Here is a 21,767-nt window from a genome sequence, read left to right as displayed (position 1 = left end):
ATGGCATGGCTCATACATAGAGAAGGGAAGTCTCTGCAGCAAGCTAGGAAGTGTCTGAGGCTGGATTTGAACTCAGGAGAATGAGTGTTCCAGACTCTAGGCCTGCCTCTTGATCCACTACACCACCTACTAGGGAAATTTGTGAATGATGTGTCTTTAGTTTTGGATTGTTTCTGTTTTACTTTTCGAGCTTTTTTTTGGCTGTTATTGACCACTTCAGTTTTCTGTAGGTTTTCACTTGAGAGATTAGCTAGTTTGTAAATTTGAACTTGACTTAGGCCTACCTCCCTATTTTACAGTTGAGAAAATTGAATCCCAGAGAGAAGTAACTTATCCAAGGTCACATAGTCTATTAAGTAAGAAGTGGAACTGATGTATGAACACAGGTTCCCTGATGCCAGATCCAAGGCTCTTCCGCTATACCAGTGTCTGTTTAGAATGGTCAGCTATAGGTTCTTCAGCTGCAGCTTCTAGACTGAGTCAGGATAGGTCATAGTCCTGAATCTGCCAACTAGTACCTTAAACTGGCCATTCTTTAATTCACTAGACTAATCACACGATTGCTTCCTTTATTTCAGTGCAAATCCCTAATACACAAGTCCTTGTGTCTAGAATATTTTATGCATGGTGTCTAATACTTTTTATCTGTTTCACATATATAAAACCAATAATTTGTACTGGTTTAGGAGGTGGGAGAGGTGGGTGGGGCAACTTACTGCTTCTTACTGAAGAAATCATAAATATTTTTGATAGTTGGAAGGAGGAGTGTGCTGGCAAATGTTTAACAACTGGCTCTCCAAAAATGAAATGAACTCATGACATACTTTTAAGTTTAAATCTGCATTATTAATATTTTTCCATCACAGTCTTAAGTCTAGACAGTCAGCTAAAAAATAACAAAGCCCTGATTTGTATCTTTTGTCAATTTCAGAGGTATAAATACTTACACTGAGAATTTAACAGTGAGCTCTTGTGAGCTTGTCTGAGCACATGCCTGGTTGGAAGGGACCTCAGACATTGATTCAATGGTTCTTAACCAGCTAAAGTACAATTATCAAAAATTTCTTAAAAACAAGTTCATATAAATGACTCATGATGAAAATGCTATCCATCTCTAGGAGAACCAATGAACTCAGAGTGCAGATTGAAGCATGTTTTTTCTTTCTTTTTCTAGCTTCCACCCCCCCCGCCCCCCGCCAGAATATGGATATTGGAAAAAAATAAGTTCATGGACCCCAGGTTAAAGAGGTCCATTAAAAATGTCCAATTAGTCCAACTCCTTATTTCATAGATAGAAAAACTGAGGACCAGAGATAGAAATTATTTGTATAAGGTTACATAGCCTATTAATGTCAGAGCCACAATATTAAACTAAGGTATTCAGACTAGTAATCCAGTGATTTTTTCCATTATACTATGCTGTCCTTCTGGTTTTAATCCTGATTGATCTTGCTACTTGCTATATGATTTTGGGCAAATCTCTTTCCATTTTTGGTGGGGTGGTTTCCTTAAAATCTTGATACCTTCAAAAATTTAGAGCCCACTGTGATGGTGATGGTTTTATAACTAGTGAAGATACCTCTGTACTCTGAGCTAGGGCCACTTTGGAGGCCACGTCATGAACCAAGTGTGTCAGGGTCTAGGACTTTCTCTGCTACCCCAGCAAAGAACCTCAGAGGCAAAGTCACAGAATTAAGATTTTGATCTATAAGGGAACCGAAGAGATTATTTAGTCAAACTTCTTTATTTTACAGATGAAAAAACTGAGGCCCAGAAAAGGAATGATGAATGATACAAGGTCATACAAGTAGCAAGTGAAAAAGCTGTGAATGATCTCAAGTCTTTTGATGCCAGGCTTTGTACTTTGTCCACTCTACTATATACTATACCCTTAATTTTATAGATGAGGAAAATGAAGAATTGTCAAAAGCACCAGGAATTTTGTTAGGCATTGAGTGAGGGGGCACAAAAAGTACAAGACAGGGTCCCTACCCTCAAGGATCATACAAATCAGTTGAAAAAAAAAGTAATTGTAGAATGGGAGAGATAACAGTAAATGACAGGAGCTAGTGATGGGCCCAGTAAATGGGTCCAGTAAATGGACATAGATAGTTATTGCTACAAAAAGGGGAGAAAAGTTCCTGGGTCCAGGGTAGTTAAGGGAAGCTTCATGGATGGTACAGTACTTGAGCTAGATTTTGAAAGAATTGAAATATGTATGTTGTCTTTAACATAGAGTATTTCTTTTGTAAATTATTCCCTCTTTCCCTCTATACTTTTGCTATAAAATGGTGACTATTTCAGATCTCAAATCATAGCCTACTGACTACAAGAAACCTTAAAATTCTTTTTTTTAAAGTTTTCCTTCAGTTTATCTTTTAAAATTTTATTTATTTTATTTTCCCACAGATACGTGTAAAATTCTAATCCAACTCCCTCATTTTATGTCAGAAGAAACTGAGGTCCAGAAAAGCCCCCAGTGACTTGCCCATGGTTACTTAGGTAGTCAGTGGAAGATCTGTAATTTGAACCCAGATCTCTTGATCTTCCTGCCTTAATGTTTCCACCATATTAATCAATTAATTCATAAACATTTATCAAGTACTCCCTATGTGCCAGGCATTGTGCTAAGCATCAGGGATACAAAAAGAGGTAAAAGACAGTCCCGGCCCTCAAGGAACTTACAACCTAATGGGGGAGACAACATGCAAACAAATATACGCAAAAATACAATAAACACAACTTTTTTATGAAAAATCTTCCTTCCAGATCCTTTCTCTCAATGTTCAAGAAAATTATCCAAAATAATCATTCCTAGGAGACCAATCTGATTATCTTCATGTCCGTGGGCTATTTTCTTTGATGATTTCCCTTTCCTGTCTTCTTTCTTTTTCTTTTTCTCTTTCTTTCCTTTTTTTTGGGGGGGGTTAGCAACAGTGGTAATTGCGTCCTGGCATTTGGTAATGTCTGTTAATCAACTGGTTTTATTGTTGTTCTCCATTAGGACCTATATAAAACAGCCATCGAGTTCCTGAAGCTAGAGAAAATTGAGCTCGGAGGAGTGAGAGGAAACATCCTCAGACACTTGGTGACACAAATTTACGAGGAAGTCTTTGAGCTGGTGAGAGTTTTTGCGGATTGTAAATATGATCCCTTGGATCCTGAAGACTCGGTAAGCAACTCATCTTAAGTACCTTAAGACTTTAAGTTTGGTTTTGCTACATAAAAAAGTATTTTCATAAAACATACCCAAGGAGGTGAGGAGAACCAAAGATGTAGGGGGCATGAAAAGTTTTCTATCCTCTACTTAATGATGCCAGATCAGGCCTTGATAAAAAGTTGTCACCATGACAACTAACATATCTAATTTAGACCTATACTCTCAGATTCTAACTCATGTTTGCCTCAAATGAGATTCTGTAGCTAGCAATTATCACTTTGCAAGCTGATTGCTTCCTTTTGCTTTTTTTTTTTTTAAATCAACAGAGTTTTGATGAGGATTATGCTGATTTTGTGACCAAGATTCAAGATTTGGATAGAAGATTGGCAACCATATTTTGTCAGGGATTCCAAGATTGTAATTCCATTGAATCTTGTGCTAAGGTATGGCTTTCTGGGGGCTGTCTTGGAGCTATAGTATTGGATAATTATAGAACTAGGGGAGTCAGAATGTCATAGCTAGAAGGGATAGATTTTAGAAAACATCTTAGTAGCACTCCTTACCTCAGCGGGGCTGTTGTAAGAAAAGCACTTTTGGGCACAGGTAGGGTGGTGCAGTGGATAGAGCACCGGCCCTGGATTTGGGAGGACCTGAGTTCAAATATGGCCTCAGACACATAACACTTAACTATCTGTGTGACCCTGGGCAAGTCACTTAACCCCATTGCCTAGCCCCCCCCCCCCAAAAAAGCACTTTTTGTAAATCTTAAAATACTGTGGAAAAGTGACCTCATTCTTCTACAATCCAATCCCTTCATTTTCATCATGAGGAAACTGAGACTCCAGGGAGCTTACAGTAACTTTTCCAAGGAAATTTCAATGTGGAAACTCTATTGCCTAAGGACAAGAAGTTAAATGACTTGTCCAGGGTCATACAATTAATGATAGGTAGAATTTATACCTTGATTTTCCTGATTTCAAGTCCACCAGCCTATTCAGCTCATTATTTTCTCTCTTTCCCATAGTTCATCCAGCTAGTTACTAATGATCAGGTTAAGTTGCTTGCAGTTCTGATTTCTACATTTAAAAGAAAATATCGCGAGAAAGAAATGACAGTTGTTTTACATTTGCCCACTAAAGAAAGATAGACACACTTTTAAGCTGATAGTTCAATTCTACCATTGTTTAGATATGTGTGTGTGTTGTGGGGGAGGAGATTGGAGGGAGCTGTGTAGTGGAAAAGTTGGGAGTTGCATAGTGGAAAAACTCATAAATCAGGATACCATGCCAATCTGTATATTGTAACATTTTGGGTCATTCAGATCATAGAATCGTAGATTTAAAGCTGGAAGGAGCCTTACAGATCATCTATTCCATAGATTGGCAAAATTTTTCTGCAAAGGGCCAGATAGTAAATATTCTAGGCGTTGTAGGCCAAAAGGCAAAATCAAGGAAATTATGTAGATACTTATGTAATGAGGGAAAGCAAAATTTCTACCAACTTTTTATTGATGGAATTGAAAACATAATAATAAAGTACATTTTTGGTAATAAAGGTCTACTAATGAGATGAATGGAATATTTTTTGGGGGGAGAATGACATTTCCTTTATTTTTATTTGTTTGTTTTTCTTTGATAGTATTTTATTTTTTTCCCCAGTGACATGTAGTCAAGACAATTTTTAGCATTCATTTTTGCAAGAATTTGACTTCCAAATTTTTCTCCCTCCCCTTTTTCTAAATTGGTAGGCAATTTGATATAGGTTATACATGTGCTATCATGTAAAACATATTTCCATATTAGTCACAGTTGTGAAAGAAGAAAAAGATCCAAAGGAAAAAAACCATGAAAAAGAATAAAGTTAAGTGAAAAAAGTATGCTTTGATCTGTATTCAGAGTCCATCAGTTCTTTATCTGGATGTGGTTGGCATTTTCCTTCGTGAGTCCTTTGTATTTGTCTTGGATCATTATGTGGCTGAGAAAAGTTGAGTCATTCATAGTTGTCATCACATAATATTGCTGATATTGTATACAGTGTTTTGCTGGTTCTGTGCATTTCACTTTGCATCAGTTCATACAAATCTTTCCAGGTTTTTCTGAAGTCAGCCTGTTCATCATTTCTTATTGCACAATAGTATTCCATTACATTCATAAACCACAACTTGTTCAGCCATTCCCCTCAATTTCAACGATGGCCATCTCCTCAGTTTCCAATATTTTGCCACCACAAAAGAGTCTGTTATAAGTATTTTTACACATGTAGGTCCTTTTCCCTTTTTTGATGATCTCTTTGGGATACAGACCATTTCCTTTAATGGGTTTCCGAGTTAATGTGCAGGTTCCCTCAATGTATCCAGCTCAGAGCCTGTAGGCTTCAGGCTTTTTGAGTGAATGCAGGAGCTTCTCATTCCCTTTGGCATTCTTCATTATTGCTTTTTTAAAAAGTTATATTTGCTGGAATGTATATGGAAGAGTTCAGCTCCTTTATAACTTTTCACATTATAAGTTTTGCTTGTCTTTTCAAGAGCTTTTAGTTTTGTTTATCAGTACTGTAATCATTTTGGTTCCTCCAACATTGATTATTCTTGTCTTTGGTTATCTTTGTTTACTTACTGGATGTGAGATAAAATCTCAGCATTATTATGATGAAATCAGCTCTTAGTAAATTGCTCATCTTTCCACATTGTCAGAAGAAAGGAGCAGGACTCAGATAACTAACTATTTTGTTTGGACAAACTCAAATCCAAATGTATAAACTTGTAAAAATCCATGTGGACTTCTAGTCACAATTAACCTAAAAATTAAATGTTCAATCCTAGTTTTCTAATTACCATATTCATAAGATCATTAATTGTTTATTAAATATATAGGAACATTTATGTTTTCAATTTATTTTCAAATGTAGAATTCATGAAGACATTTCTGCAACCTGGAATGCTTTTCTTTTGGCTCATTAGCTACAAACATCCTAATAGGTCTTTGTTGAAGAGTCATAAACTGAAAGCACCAATTTGGTATCTCAGTTAATGCCTGCTACACACTCAACTGCACTTTACCATTTTCTGTTTCTTCCTTATGCTTAGTGTGGTTTTCTCCAAGTGAAATATCTGTATGTAGTACTTCAATACATACTTATTATCTTCCTGGCTACACTGTGCTAAATCAAATATCCCTTTAATTAATTTTCTTAGTTTCTGACTTTGATTGTCTTGTAACGCAGACTGTCTCTGTTGTAAGTTACTTCAGTTCTATTTGTTAATACAATATAAAATATTGAATTAATATTTAATATTTCATTTTCTTCTTGCTATGCTGCTTTTAATTTCTTAGCCTTCCAAATCATGTTTCCTGTGTGTTGTTAGATCTAGTTTCTCCTTTTTCCATTGTTTCTGTTTTGAACTGATAATTTATTGTCTTTTTTTTTTAATATCTAAACAAGTAACTCATGGTGTTTGGGCTGTACCAGCTTCCTTTAAGTCACTGTATTTATTTTAATTTTTTGCAAAATTTCTCAAATAAATTGCATAACTTTGTTACTGGAATGAATGAAAATCCCAAATCTCCAAGTACAGTTTTTTCCTTTTCCCCTCTAATTCCCTGTAAGTATTTAAGTAATCACAACTATGTCTGCATATATATATATATATATGTATATATATATATATGTATATACACACACATATACATATACATATACATATACATATACATATACATATACATATACATATACATATACATATACATATACATATACATATATATATGTGTGTGTGTATATACATATATATATATATATATTCAATTTATGAAACAAGCAATATAAGCAGGGGAAGGGTCAGGGAAAGCAGGAGGGGATGGGGGAGAAAGGGGAACAGTAGGAAGGGGTGGGGGAGAAGACCAAGGAAGGGGATAGGGGTGGGGGAAGAGGCAAGGAAATGGCCAGGGAAGATGACCTGGGGGCCACAAGAAGGGGATCATCTAATATATCAAGTTGGTTTCCCATTCTGCTTTTGTAGGGTGACTCTAGTCATGAGCATTTTACAGTTTTTTTTTCTGAGAATGGGATCCTGTGAGAGTATTCTGAAAGCCATTATGTACGATATTTCTTTCCATTTCTCCTCTCGTCAACAGTATAAATCTAGCTATATGAGAGTATTGTATTGCAAAGACACAAAAATGCGCCATATTTCTTGGTACTCCAAGTGATACTGAGGCCAAGCTATGTTGCAAAAGAGCACAAAGTATTTCTTTTTGAGGTCTCAAGAGAAACTGAACTTTTTCCAATTCTTTAAAAGACAAGACAAGGGCAAATTTTAGGACATTGAAAAGGATTAGCCCACCATGGGTATAGGAGCTGGTAGTCCCTCTGTGAAGGAGGATCTGGGGGTATGGAGGGAGTAAGCCTCAGGAAGGCAAAAAGGCACCTGCAATTTTCCCAATTCTCTAGAGTCCTGGAGAATCAAGAGAATTGGGCATACATTCCCAGATAGGGCATCCCCTGTTCTGTGGAAGGTATGCCCAGGTCTGAGATAGCCTTGAAACTGTCTGACCCAAATGAAGCCAGAGAGCATCAGGCCCAAAAAGCACCTCCAAGCCTTCTTAGGTGCTGGGAGAGTCATCCTAACTGTAGAGCAAGAAAGGTATATATAGAGAGGAGGCTTACATATCTTCCTGTCTTGGCTGGAGAAGGTCCAGCTTGAGGGGGTCAAGCAATTCCCTGTACAGGCCACCAATATGGTGCAGTTTGGGGTGCTGGGTACCTTGAAATGTAAAGGTAAAGGGGGGCTGCCACAAAAGAATTCAACCACTCAAGCATTCTTTTAGTCAGAGTAGCAAGGTTTTATTTTAACACCAGAATGGTGGGCAAGATTCCTAGTAAATCTGCAGTACTGTATCACCAATAGGAGTGGGCAGAGTTCCTTGTGAGTCTGTGCTTTATGGGGGTGGGAATGATACTTTTATATAGAAAAAGACTATGAGAAGATCTGGATGGGATTAAGGAGGGGTAAATAGCCTGGGGTGGTTCAGGGGCAACAGAGAAGGGGTCTGGATGGGATTAAAGAGTGGCAAGCAGCAGGCAAGTGCAGGCAATGAAATGAGTTAAGTGGTCAGAGAGCTACAGTAAAGAGCAGTTAAAAGGATTATTGAGTATGGAGGTAAACTGGGATGGGTTAGATGCCTCAGGCAAAGTACCAGGGACTGGGTTGCTGAAATGTGTGGGAAAGTTCAGGGGCTGGGTTGCATTCAGAGACATGATCTTTTCCTTTTAGGGGTCCATGTCCCATAATCTCATCAATTTCATCATCTGGGCTGGGGAAAAAAATCAATTGATAAGGATTTTTCCTGATTAGCCCCACCACACACATACACACCCAAACACACACATAGGTTTTTGCTGGACCAGGTCTTCTTTCTATATTTTCTGGTGTCTTGAAATTGATACAGTTTAATGAGACTTAGCAATCATAGTCTAAGCACCATACTAATGCTGCTCCTTAAAAAATTTTTTTTCTCTTATTTTTCTTTGCCCAAGTCTGATTTCTTTAGTTGATACATCATGATGTGTTGGAGAAAAGCACTGGATTTGGAGTTAGAGGGCCTATGTTCAAATACCAGTTTTGCTACTTACTAACTATACAGCCTTGAGAAAATCAGCTAATTTCTCTTTGGGTCTCAATTTCTTCACATGTAAAACAAAGGACTAAACTGGATGACCACTAGGGTCCTTTCCAGCTCTAAATCTGTGGTCCCAATTTTTTTTTCCTGGACTCTCAATGTTAGGACCATTGCTGATTTGCATCTTGGTCAAATATTTTGGAGCCAAAAATGCACATCAAATCAATCAAGGCACAAGGTTCAAATCATAACTACCTCCATGACTTAGACAAGTCATTTAACCTCTCTAGGTCTCAGTTTCATCATCTGTAAAATGAGAGAATGGATTAGGTGATCCAAGGTTCTCTCTAGTTGTAAAATCTATGATTCTGTTAGAGAAAAAAAATGTGTGAAGGTATGTAGGAGGGAGGATTTTATTTATTCACTCACTACACACATAAGAAAAGCTAAAATTAATGTTTGAAAAAAGGATCGAACAATGTCTTATGAAATGTGCCCATGTGTCCTTCCTCAATGGCCATAGAACTAAGAATAGAGCTAGGTGAATAGGGAAACAAATGTTTTTTGGCTAAGCCAAAATCATCTCTTTACCTTTCAGTTATTACACATGTTTGGGGGGCTTCTCGAACGGCCTCTCATATTGACAGAAGTAGTTCCCAGGTATACAGTCATGTTGAATATGTTTGATGCTGAATTGGATAATGCCAAGATTTTGTACGATGCTCAGATATTGGCTACGAAAGAAGGAGGTGGAGTCCCACCAATAAATAAAAACATGCCTCCCATTGCTGGACAACTGAAGTGGAGTTTAGAGCTCCAGGAAAGGCTGGAGGCACCAATGAAGGACTTCAGACACATTGAACATCCGTAAGTCATGACCTCTTAGGCTAGAAGAGACACCAAGGTACAAGTGACTTATTTTTATTAATTATTATTGTCAGCAAATTAATACCAGCAGATAATCCCAAAAACTTAATTTCAGCCAAAATTTTCAGTTTCAGCTTTTATCAAACCTTTATCTACCTGTGGCTTAGCACGTTTGTGGTGGGGAAAGAAACCTGGACGTGTATTAAAAAGTCCTAGGTTTAAATCCTACTTCTATTAACTTCTTTTGGCTTCAACTTTCTAATCTGTTAAGTGATGAGATAGGATTTAATTATCCCTAAAAGTTGCTTCAACTCTAAATCTATAATTCTGTGAGACAAATTTGAACACTTTTCTCCTCTGTCTCTTACTTTTAGACAAATGTTGGCATATAGAGAAATGGGAATCAATAGAAAGAATTCTTTTAAAGCACTGAATTCCCTTCTAACTCTTGAGATTCTGTGGTTCTGTGACTCAAGGACTGCAACAAGAAGCCTAGGGAAGTAGGGGCCCTGGATGATTCACAAAGTTGATAGTCAGTTCCATGAACCATGGATGTAGGGGCCCTGGGTGATTCACAAAATTGACAATCAATTCCATGAGCAAGCTTGCCTCGGATGTTGTCATCTAGCAATCATGGTTCATGTAGGTCAAAAGGGTTCTCTAGTTGACTGATTTTTTTGGAATCATTGTATGAAATCTTATGCTGTTTTTCTGCTTACTTGCAATTCTAAATTCAGGGTCATGTCCAGTGCAGAGGCTAAGGTGATCTATCAAAAATATGAGGAGATGATGTCTTTACTTCAAAGCTACCGTCAGTCTATTTACAAGCAGTGGATAGAGCGAGTGGACGAAGACTGCCACTTTAACCTAGGACAGCCCTTGATTCTGAGATATCCAGCCACAGGCCTCATCCATGTGAACTTCAGCAAAGCGGTTGGTAGCCATCTTGTTGGGCTATATGGGAGATGAGTATAAGATTGCTATGTAGGAGACATAAGATTTTTATTATAGCTGGGGGTAGTTATTTTAGGAGTACATGTAAGATCCCCAAAATGAAAGTCTCTGCAATCAGAAGTCAGAACATGAATTTAGAAATATGGGCTACAAAATATCACAGTAGTGAAAACAGCTTCAACTATATATTATGGATAAATAAGTAAGCAGGAAGCCTCATCAATCTGAAAAAACCTGTATTTTCATATTTCTGGACAGGTCAGTTAGGAGTCATCCAAGAAAGCAGATAAGACAGGTGCTCAGAGGAATGAAAAATAACCTACAGTGTTTGGAAGGGGCAACAGGAGAGGGGTGGTAGAGGAAGGATAGTAATAATAGGTTTGAGCCCTTGGAGACTAGGTTCAGTGCTCTGGCATAATAAGAACATAGCATCTAGATTTAGAGCTAGAAGCAACCTTGGTGGTCCAGTACTCTATCCAATACCCAAGTATCTGGTCTGATTTGAAGAGACAGTGATGATAAAGATGGCTCCTAGGTTTGCCCCTAAGAGGCTCAAACGGATGAGGAAGGGTTCCCTAAGCCATTACCAAAAAGAGTACTCCAGGAAATTGTTCTTTTCTCAATTTCTTTCTCATTTCTCCTGGTTTCCTGGGTTCTCCTGTTGTCTATTAGTTTCTTTTAATCAGCGGTGCATTTCTGGTCTCCTCCTTTTTCTAATTTCTTGTCTTTCTGAACTTATAGAATCCTTTACTTCTTCTTGGCAATGGAGTTGGGCTGATTCATGGGCTTCAACTCAACATGTTAGTGGGCTTCCCTATGGAGTAACTCAGGAGGGTTAGCCCCAAAAGTGAAGTCCCTAAAACGTCAGTGGTCCCTTAGGGTCACCCTGGGCCAACACATGTGCTGTGATTATAGGAGAGTCTGGCCTATGAATAGTCAATCCTGCCTGGAAACTAAAAAGTAGTTAACTCTAAAAACTGGATGTCTAAGATTACAGAAGTCACAACTATGCAAGGGCTAGCTGCTCCAGGCTGGCACAAGGTTTATGGGAGTAGGGTAGGGATATTGGAATTAGGTAGAGTACCCAAAACAGCAAATTGGTGAGTCATCATTCCATAAATTTTTTTTCTATAAAAATTATTTGTAGTAGATTCTTCCATTTATCATATTCTTGTTCTTTCTGAGTTAATTGAATTTGAGAACTTTTTACTTGTATTGCTTGTTTTGGGGTGAAGTGAAGGAATAGGGAGAGCTGACCCTAGGAAAATCTTAACTTACACACCATCTCTCCTGAATCTAATTGCAGGATTATTGATATTTATAGCAGCCCTTTTCTCTAATATTCTTTACCTTCAGTTAGTGGCTGTTCTAAGAGAGGTCAAGTACTTGAACTTTCAGGAACAAAAAGAGATTCCAAGTAGTGCAGAGAGTCTTTTCTCCAAGAATGAAACCTTCCGAAAGTTTGTGGGCAACCTGGAGCTCATCGTTGGCTGGTATAATGAGGTAAGTGGTGTTTTTGCAAAGTATTTATTTTTGTCTTGAGTAACAACAACAATAACAATGCGTAAGTTCCCCAAATGAGCATTCTGGCATGGGGGACATGTCATGGCACAGAGATGAGAGATGGAGTGTTGTATTAAAGGAGCAGCAATTTGGCCAGGCTAGTTGAATTATGGAGTGCATGGAGTGGAGAATAAAGTATAATGTAAGAAAGGCTTTTTAAAAGCCAAACAAAAGACGTTATATCTAATCTTGAATATAACAGAGAGTCACTGAAATGTGGAGAGGAGTGACATGGAAATCTTTGGAGAGCATACCTCTCCCTGTTTTGTGCCTCACCTGATGGTTAGGGTTATGTAACTGGATTATTTATATTATTATGTCTTCCTAGAAATCTTGAATGATTTTAGTGTAACTATGAGAGATACCTGAGGCAGCTTGTGGCTCAGTGGATACAACCCTGGACCTGGAGTCAGGAAAAACCTGAGTTCAGATCCAGCCTCAGACATGTCCTAGCTGTGTGACCCTGGTCAAGTCACTTAACCTCTGGTTGCCTTTCAAAATGGATCCACTGGAGGAAGAAATGGCAAACCACTCTAGTATCTTTGCCAAGAAAACCCCAAAATGGGGTCATGAGAGGTCAGACACAAGTGAAATGACAGAACAATGAACAACAAAATGGGAGATATTTTGTTGTAAAGGGGCCTATAAGTTGGTGTTTTGTTATATTGACTCAAATGTTCATTCATAATCAAAAAGCACAATGGGATCATGTCTTCTCTACATCTTTCAGTTAATTGTGAAATGGGAAAGATGTGGTTCACTGAATGTTTGCTTGCTCCCTCTCAATACCTTCATCAAGAAAGTCCTTGATTGTGTATACGCAACTCACAAAGACTTTGTATAGATGGGAGAGAGCTGAATAGGGTGATAGATATGGATGTTCTCTAGGTTGCTTTTTTTCAACATGAACAAGGTCTGATTTGATATATTCCTCTCCTACAGATACTTTTTATATAGCTCTCTCAAAGCTGTCATACTTGTATCACCTCCATCACATGTCTCTTCTAAACACCCTTGCTCTAATCAGGCTGCTTTTCCCATCTTTATTCTCTTTAGAGTCATTTCTATCTCCTCTAGTCTTTTCTAGGATTGTGATGTTGAAGTTCACAAGTGGTGGCTCAACCAACCTTGATAGAGAAAAGAATTTGTTTAAAAATTTTTTTTGCAAACATTTTCTCTTTGTCTTCTTTTTGGAGTACTCCTTCCATTTTCATCCTTGAATGTGCTTGGGATGACTTTACTTATTTCGATATCCTGCCAAGCTATTTTATTTCATTGTTTCTGTTTGCTTTATATATCAATCCTATCCCTAATCATCTGTCAAGACAGTGCACAATCTGATATAGGCTTTACATTTACATACCCATTAAACATATTTTCACATTAGTGAAGTTGTAAGTAAAAATTAAAACCAATAGGAGGAACCATCAGAAAGAGGAAACAAAACTCAACAGAAGGTAAAAATAAGTCATAGCGATTCGACTTCCATAGTTCTTTCTTTGGATGTGGACAGCATTTTCCATCCCAAGGCCTCTGGAGTGTCTTAGATCCTTGTAATGCTGAGAAGGGTTCAGTTTAACAATCTTAGTCATTGCATGACGTGGCTGTTATTGTGTACAAAGTCCTCTTGGTTTTGCTCACTTCACTCAGCATCAGACCATGTAAGTCTTTCCAGGTTTTTCTGAAGTCAGCCTGTTCATCATTTCTTATAGCACAATAGTATTCCATTACATTCATATACCACAACTTGCTCAGCCATTCCCCAGTTGATAGGCATCCTCTCAATTTCCAATTCTTTTCCACCACAAAAAGAGCTGCTATGAATATTTTTGTACATGTGGGTTCTTTTCCCATTTGTTTGGAATATATCCTACAGGTGACAAATTCTAAGCCTTTTCAGCATAGTTAGAACCTGACAGAGCCTAAGCTACCCTGGTATGCCCTTTGAAGACACTAGTGTCACTTCCCTGTCATAATGAGGTATCTGAGTATGGTTTTGTGGAGGCAAAGTAAACTCTAAAAGAAATAATTACATTAGCCTTTAAAATTGGTGTTGCTCTAGGATAAAGGCAAGTTTGTCGTAATGTCTGATCTAGCATAGAACCATTGTTCTGGGGTATGGTTAATGATTCCAGAAATCTCTGAGGAGTTTTGTCAGAATTTCTTGATATAACCCTATGTGTCATATTACCCAATCATGCCAGTAAATTGGTTTCTTTTTCCTGACTTTCCCGCTGGGGTAAGGAAGTAGGAAAAGTGGTACTGAATCAGTTCATGGAGATCTTTCCATGCTTCTCTGTACTCATGACATTCATCATTTCTTACAGCACAGTCATATTCCATTACATTCACATACAACAGTTTGTTTAGTCATCCCCAGTCAGTGGGGGAAAGAATGTCCAATTTTTTTGCTACCACAAAAAAATGTTGCTATAAAGATTTTGGTGTACATGGGGACTTTCTTCTCTCTTTTTTCTGTAGGAGGTCAAGCAACCTTCCCCTCCATTGTTTCACACCTTTAAAGTGTTTTAAAATATACGTGGCTGACAGAACTGGCAAAGAGATGGGTCTAGGCAGCTCCTGAGTATACAAAGATTCTTGGTGCCCTTGCTCTGTTTGGCTACAGCAAGGTCCACGAATAGGTTTGTTTCTCCCTGTTATGGCTCTGCTGCTATTTCAGCATCTCTCTCTGGTACTTGCTCCTTTGTAGGGGCCATGTGGCTGCATAGGCCTCTCAAGGTTTATATGAAGCCAGGCATCTCTATCTTTCATCCCCAAAGTCTACATTCATCCCTCATGTCCATAAAAATGCCTGGCTGTCTTCTGAGAAAAATGTGGGGAGGAGCTGCCCTGCATGGCTGATATCAAAAGCTATCATTCATACTCATCCTTGATTTGAATGAGATGATAAATCCCTTTCAAATTCAATTTAGTATAAATTCTGGCCCCTAAGAGTCTTTAAGATATTTGAGACCAATTGAAGCAGATGTTGCATGCATGGCAGTTAGGTGAAATAGTGGATGCACAATGGACTGAACCTGTATTCAAAAACTGGTCTCAGACACTTCCTAGCTATGTAACCTTGGGCCAATTACTTAACCTGTCTGCCTCAGTTTCTGCATCTGTAAAATGGGGATAATAATGGCACCTGCCTCCCAGGATATTGCAAGGATAAAATTAGATAATATTAGCAAAGTGCTTTGCAAACTTTAAAGAACTATATAAATACTAGCCAGCATTATTACTATTATTATCATTATTATTATTAATATCTTATTACATCCCTGGTGATTGATGCATACATTTCTCTCCTCCTTTTCTTGGCTTGGGTAACCACAGTCTTATATGGTTCTGTCCCCTTCTCGCTTTGCATGTAATTGCTATACCTCTAAAGCATAATGAAGACTAGTCTCAAAATATGCTAGCAAAGCTTACACTCCTTTTTCTTCTTAAGTAGCCTGAGTGAATGCAGCTCCCTTGGGGGTAGAAATGCCAGTATACTCTCCCAAGGAAAATGTCCCCACTTGCTTCTTTCCTGCCTCCACAGTTTGGTTGTACTGCCTTCACTTTGAACATTCTTTCTTTCCAATCTTACTTGGGAAAATTTCAGACCCCTAGGGACATGCATACTTTGGGAGGTACTAAAAAGTACAGTCCCTCCTGAGATGAATAATCCCACACTGAGCCTGAAGAGAATAAATTGAAGAATATAGTCAGGGTGCTTTCTCAGTCCTTAGACTAGTGAAGAACAGACTGTTGCGGGGAGGTAGGTTCAGTCTTAATGCCAGGAAGTAATGTCATTGTGGGAAAGTTTCAGTCATCCAAATGCAAATAAAGTCAGTACTGCTGAACCTCAAACAAAGGTAAAGGAAAGAAGTTAATGTCTAAGGGAAAGTGTTCAGTTGGGTTTGGGAAAATCTACAATTACCACAATTCCAACCATCCCTTCTCATTCTCCTCTCTTCAATCTCCCCTTGTCTCCTGACTTCCTCCTGCTTCCTACAAGCATGTCCAAGCCTTGCCCATACTTAGAAACTCCTCACTAGACCTATCACCCCTCAAACAATCATCTGATAGTTCTCCTTTTCACAGCCAAACTTAGAAAAAGTTGTTTTGTTAACTTCACTTCTCTTCCTCTCAATTTACAATCCTTTATAGTCTGGCATCTGATCTTCTAAGATACCAATGTTCCCTTAATTGCCAGGTTTAATGACCTTTCTCAATTTTCCTCTTTCTTCTCTGCAATATTTGGCACTATTGACCACTCTTCCTCCTAGAGGCTCTCTCTTCTCTGGGTTTTTGGCACATTTCTCTTTCTTAGTTCTTCTCCTATCTGTATGAACCTTCCTTATCAAATTTCTATTCTCGTTCCATATCACATGCGTAATTGGGGTTGTACCTCAAGGATGTGCATTGGCCTCTCTTTTTTTTTCCTCTCTCTACATACTCTCACTTGGTGACCTCATCAACCCCTATGGGTTGAATTATCATCTTTATGTAGATGAATTCCAGATCTATTTATGTGACCCGTAACTCTCCTAGGCTCTGGTCCTTTATCAGCAACTTGCCTATTGGATATTTCAACCTCATTGCCCTATAGACATCTCAAACTCAACACATACAAAGTATAAATCATGATCTTTCCCCAAAAAATCCATCCCATTTCTAAACTTGCCTATTTCTTTTGATGGTACTGTGATCCTTCCAGTTTCTGAGGCTTACAACCTCAGCATTATCTCTGACTCTTCCCCTCCCTCTACATATCTGTTCAGTTGCCAAATCTCATTGTTTCTTCCTCCACAATAAGTCTTGCAACAGATCTCTTCTGTCATGAACAGATCTCTTCGTATGGTCTCCATTCTAGATCAGACCGTCATCACCTCATCACCTAATTGGTCTCACTGCCTTGTTTCTTTTCTCTCCATTCCTATTCTTGCACTCTGTAGCCAAATTCACATTCTTACTGCTCTTCACACGTAAGACTTTACTCCTTATCTGTATGCTTTTACACTGGCTGTCCTCTAGGTTTGAAATGTGCTTCCCTCTTAGTTCCACCTCTTAAAAATCCAAACATCATAGTTAATATGAAACTTTTTCTGATTCCCCCAGGTTCTCCTATCCAGAGCTATCTTGTATATTTTTATATCTGCATTCTCTTGATGCTTATTTATGTACAAGGTGTCTCACCTGTTAGAATGGAGTTCCATGAAGGCCAGAACTGCACCATTTTTGTTGTATTCCCAGCACCTCTTACAATGGTACATAGTGAGAGAAATGATTATTTCTCTCTTATATTAACAATCAATTATTGAATTAGGACCAGGGTTTTTCCTGTAGGTTGTCCAGTCTCTGAAGGATATCGTTGATGGATGAGATTGCCTAAACCCCCAGGGTTACATGCCTTTCAGTATTCAGTGGGAGACCCCACCCAAATAGTGAAAGAATTGAATCTGTTCTGGATGAAATCAGGCCCATCGTGTTGTAGACAGAGAGGTCTGAGTGATGGAAGTCATGTCCTCCAGCCCCTCATTAGAATAGGTTCATCTATCATTAGAATATTCATTGTCATTACTTGTTAACCAATCAAAGTTGATTGCTACCCTAAGCAACATCTACTCTTCCAAGGGCATATAAGCATTGAGTAGGTTCCATGAGAGATCTTTTGTATTTGAGAGTTCCACTAATCTCTTTTAATAGTTATCTGCTAGCATGATTAATAAAATGATTACCCAGAAACTATACGTCTCAGACTTTTTATCTGTCACAATAGTAAGTACTTAATAAATGCTTGTTAATTGTTTACATGGTGGTTTGGGGGTAACTGAAATCCTTGCTCTTGGATAAGTCACTAAATGTATACACAGAGCAATAACTCATCAGGAGGGGAAATGGCTTTACTAAAGAGGAATCTTGGGTGTGGCATTTCATTGTTAGGATTGTAAACTCTGCAGGGAAAAATTTATAAATTCCTCATTAGACTAGAAGAGAGATGTTGTGCTTTTCTCCTACAACCACAGCTGAAGAATTGACAAATAGCACAGTGTCCAGTTGCTGGTGAGGAAGTACTGCAGGCTTTAGGAAAGCTGCATAAATGACCTGGATTTGGTGAAATAAAACCTTATGAGGGCAAGTGCCATGCCCGGAGGACCTGAGTAGAAGAGAGTTCTCCATATTGTAACTATAAATCACCCTGGGAAATAGTCTTTATAAGATGTCATGGGACTATGGGTGACTGCAGTTTACCTGTTGAAGAATATTTTTGTTGTTTCTCCTGTAACCTCAGGGCCCAGTCCCAAGCTCTGCTGATCTGGGCTGGAAAAATGACTTGTGATTTTCTTTTTCTTGGATTCTTTGATTGAAATTCACTCTGGTGTGTTTTCTAGAGCTGTTCAGAGGAGTTGGGGGAAGGTGGTGTAGGGGAAGGAACTCACTGTTCATCCTCCTGTTACTTGGCCATCTTATTGTAAAATATTATATAATCAAATAAAATAAAATATTATAAAATTATAACCAGCATGTTCATAAGGGGAAACTGGTGTCAACCTACTGTGTATCAGATTCCTGAGTCAAAGCGCAAGCCAAAAATACTTTGATATCCACAAAGTAACCTGGGTCCTGTGTGTCATGGGCACCTCTGACCAATTAGCTTTAAATTTTACTATCCCTTGTCAACTAGTAGCTAGCCTATAAACCAATAAATCTACTAGGGAAGCCAATATTTAAATTTGCAGTTTCTCTAGATTGAAGGAATCATTTTGTATTGCAGATATCTTCCATTCTTAAGACACTTGATTTGTAACTCTTCCCTGATGAGGATGGTCTTGGAAAATGTATATATAAAGCAAAGTCTTACAAATTGTTATATTTAATACACCAGAAGAATTCATTATTTTTTGGGAAAAATCTTTTCTAAAAGTGTCTATGACTCATTTTTATCAGCTTTATAAATTTTTAGTTGATCAGTCCTATAAATCCAGGTTTTCCTACATCTGATTTACTTAAAAATGAGTGTTCTGGTTTCCTTGAAAGGGGATATGCGCGTATTATATTGAACTCTCTATGTTCTTCTTATGATCTGAAGTAAACCTGGTCTTTTTGCTTCTTGTTGCTCAGTTAGCTACCAAGTATTGGGCAGATAGCTAATCTGGTAGAAATTTGGGATTGAACACAAAAAATGTCAGATGTGTAGTGGGGCTGAGTTTGAGATTGTTTGAATATTCTGTGTCTGTGCATCTGAATATGTCTTTGATTCAATATTTTACTGCATTACAAAGTTAAATACCAAAGGTTTTGAATTGTGTGCTATACTTATATTACTTATAATTATTATTATCTTCCTTCCCCATTAGCACAGACAATTGAGAGTTTATAGGATCATTGATTATAGTTATAACCAGGTGGCACAATGAATGAGGCAAACCTGGAGTCAGGAAGACTCCTCTTCCTGAGGTCAAATCTGGCTTCAGACACTTACTAACAGTGTGACCCAAGTCATATGACCCATTTTGCCTCAGTTTCCTTATCTGTAAACTGAGTTTGAGAAGGAAATGGCAGACCACTCCATTATATTTGCCAAGAAAACCACAAATGGGGTCACAAAGAGTTGGACATGACTAAAAAAATAACTGAAGAATAAATAATAATGAGATTATAGCTAGATAGCATCTAGTCAAAACTCCCTCATTTTACAGAGGAGGAAACTGAGACCCAAATGGGTTAATAGGCTTTCTCAAGGTCACACAAGTTTAAGAACTGGTAGAGCCTGTATTTGAACCAAAGTCTTCTGACTCCAAATCTAAAGGAAATATCTACTACTGGATTCCATGCTGCCTCCCTTGATTGTATGTGAATCTTCAATAATAAAATGGTTCCCAAAATGTATTAAGACAAAATGGGCATCTCTTGGGATATGTGATCATAAGCAATTCCTGATTGAATGAGGATTTATTTCAAATATTCAGATTGATTCTGAGTGATAATGGATAAGTACTTACCAAAATATTTTTTTAATTGTGAGGTTGGATTTTACAGATGGGCCTGAAATGCCTTTGTTTTGCAGATAAAGACCACTGTTCAGAAAGTAGAATTTCCACTGATCAAGGAAGAATTAGAAGCAATTGATGTGAAGTTACAGAAAGCTGAAACAACATTGTTTTGGAATGGCGAAGGTATTAAAGAAATGGCTTCACATTTAGTTGAATTTGACATCCACCAAAGTCTACTTCTACCGTTACTACCATATAACAACCTTGCTTTCAGAATTCAACTTCAGAAAAGATGTAGTAGGTGGGGTGTGTGAAGGGAAAAGGTAAGCCCTGGGAGAGGAGCACCAGGACTATAGTGGCCATGTTGTGCAGCCAGTGTTGGACCAGCAAAGGAACAGCATGAGGGAAACTATCATGGTCCTTACCTAGTAACACTCTAAGGTAGAGCCCCATTGGCCAGCACCCATGGACTTGCCCTTTTTACAACTCTATTCTCTTTTATACCTAATAATATAAACACTTAGATTTTTCTTCTGAGATTCTTAGTGGTGATGGCTTAAGAGGCAAAAGATGATTCTACATGGTGATCCAGTTCAAAAAGAACCTGTTTAATGTGATGTCACATTAAGGAATAGGGACTTTCTCTCTCTCTTTTTTTTATTTTGACAAACATTTATCATGTTCTTATGCTACCATGTGAAAGGTACCATAGCATAGGGGATAGAGAGTCAGCCTCAGACTCAAGAAGACCTGACCTCAGTTCCTTCCATGTGACATCCTGCAAGTCATTTTTTAACCTTTCAATATGGCAAACAGTGATGTCAGGTTCTAAGTCATGTAGCCATAGGATATCAGTGTTGACCAAGTGTTTTCTTTTCACTTGGAAGTCACCTAGATCTGTGAAATTCCAAGTACAACTCCTTACTTCTACTTCACCCCAAATCTAAATTACTTGGCTCTAGGGAAAGAAATATCAAGACAAAATGGTTCCTACCTTCACCAGACCTTCTCTTTTTAAAGGGATGTTATTTAATACCTTCTGGTCTTATCAGGTTACCCGGCTATGCAATCAATAATCAGATGGTAGGGATAATGGTGCTTGGTAAAAACTTTTGTATGATAGTAATGGCATTCTCTGGTTTATATAGCAAGGTCCCCTCTGCTTTGGCCCTGACCGTAAGACATTTTATTTTTCAAATCTTATTATTTGTATATTATGTATTACAATAATGTTATATCAATATTAAAAAATAAAATATATTAGTATAACATATTATTATATATTATTTATATCAGTTTTCAACTGATGGCTCCTTTGGAAGCCCTGAGAGTTGATCAACACCGTCCTCTGCTGTTCTCTGTATGGAAACAAGATGTTACTGGCTCACTGACTCATTCATATGCTGGGAGCTGCCTTTCCGTTAGCCCAGATGGGTTTTGCTGAGCCATCCATACATTGTCACTGTTTTCTGTCTGAGAAAGGGATGTGCTTGTATAGCCCTTGAGGAGTTTCAGCCCTTGATGTTGGTTTCATTTGTGCTACAGTGGGACTGTTTTTTGTACCATTCTTGTCCTTATGAAGGACCAAAAAAAGACTTCAGCTTGCTAAACTAGGTGGCA

At 38.1% G+C, this 21,767-nt stretch overlaps 1 protein-coding gene across 1 annotated transcript in view; it reads left to right on the top strand.

Moving 5' to 3' along the window:
- Nucleotides 1-21,767, top strand: part of DNAH17 (dynein axonemal heavy chain 17) — a 224,254-nt gene that overhangs the window by 29,143 nt on the left and 173,344 nt on the right. Inside the window, exons 10-15 of the mRNA XM_020966020.2 lie at nucleotides 3,005-3,172; nucleotides 3,487-3,603; nucleotides 9,377-9,645; nucleotides 10,383-10,578; nucleotides 11,956-12,102; nucleotides 20,222-20,330. Of these exons, the coding sequence (XP_020821679.1) occupies nucleotides 3,005-3,172; nucleotides 3,487-3,603; nucleotides 9,377-9,645; nucleotides 10,383-10,578; nucleotides 11,956-12,102; nucleotides 20,222-20,330 (1,006 nt within the window). The remainder of the gene's footprint in view (nucleotides 1-3,004; nucleotides 3,173-3,486; nucleotides 3,604-9,376; nucleotides 9,646-10,382; nucleotides 10,579-11,955; nucleotides 12,103-20,221; nucleotides 20,331-21,767) is intronic.

The sequence above is a fragment of the Phascolarctos cinereus genome, unplaced genomic scaffold (genome assembly GCF_003287225.1).
Source record: "Phascolarctos cinereus isolate Bilbo 61053 unplaced genomic scaffold, phaCin_HiC Scaffold_5;HRSCAF=322, whole genome shotgun sequence".
Taxonomy (NCBI): domain Eukaryota; kingdom Metazoa; phylum Chordata; class Mammalia; order Diprotodontia; family Phascolarctidae; genus Phascolarctos; species Phascolarctos cinereus.
The sequence above is the reverse complement of the archived record's forward strand: the minus strand, read 5'-3'. Positions and strand labels throughout refer to the sequence as shown.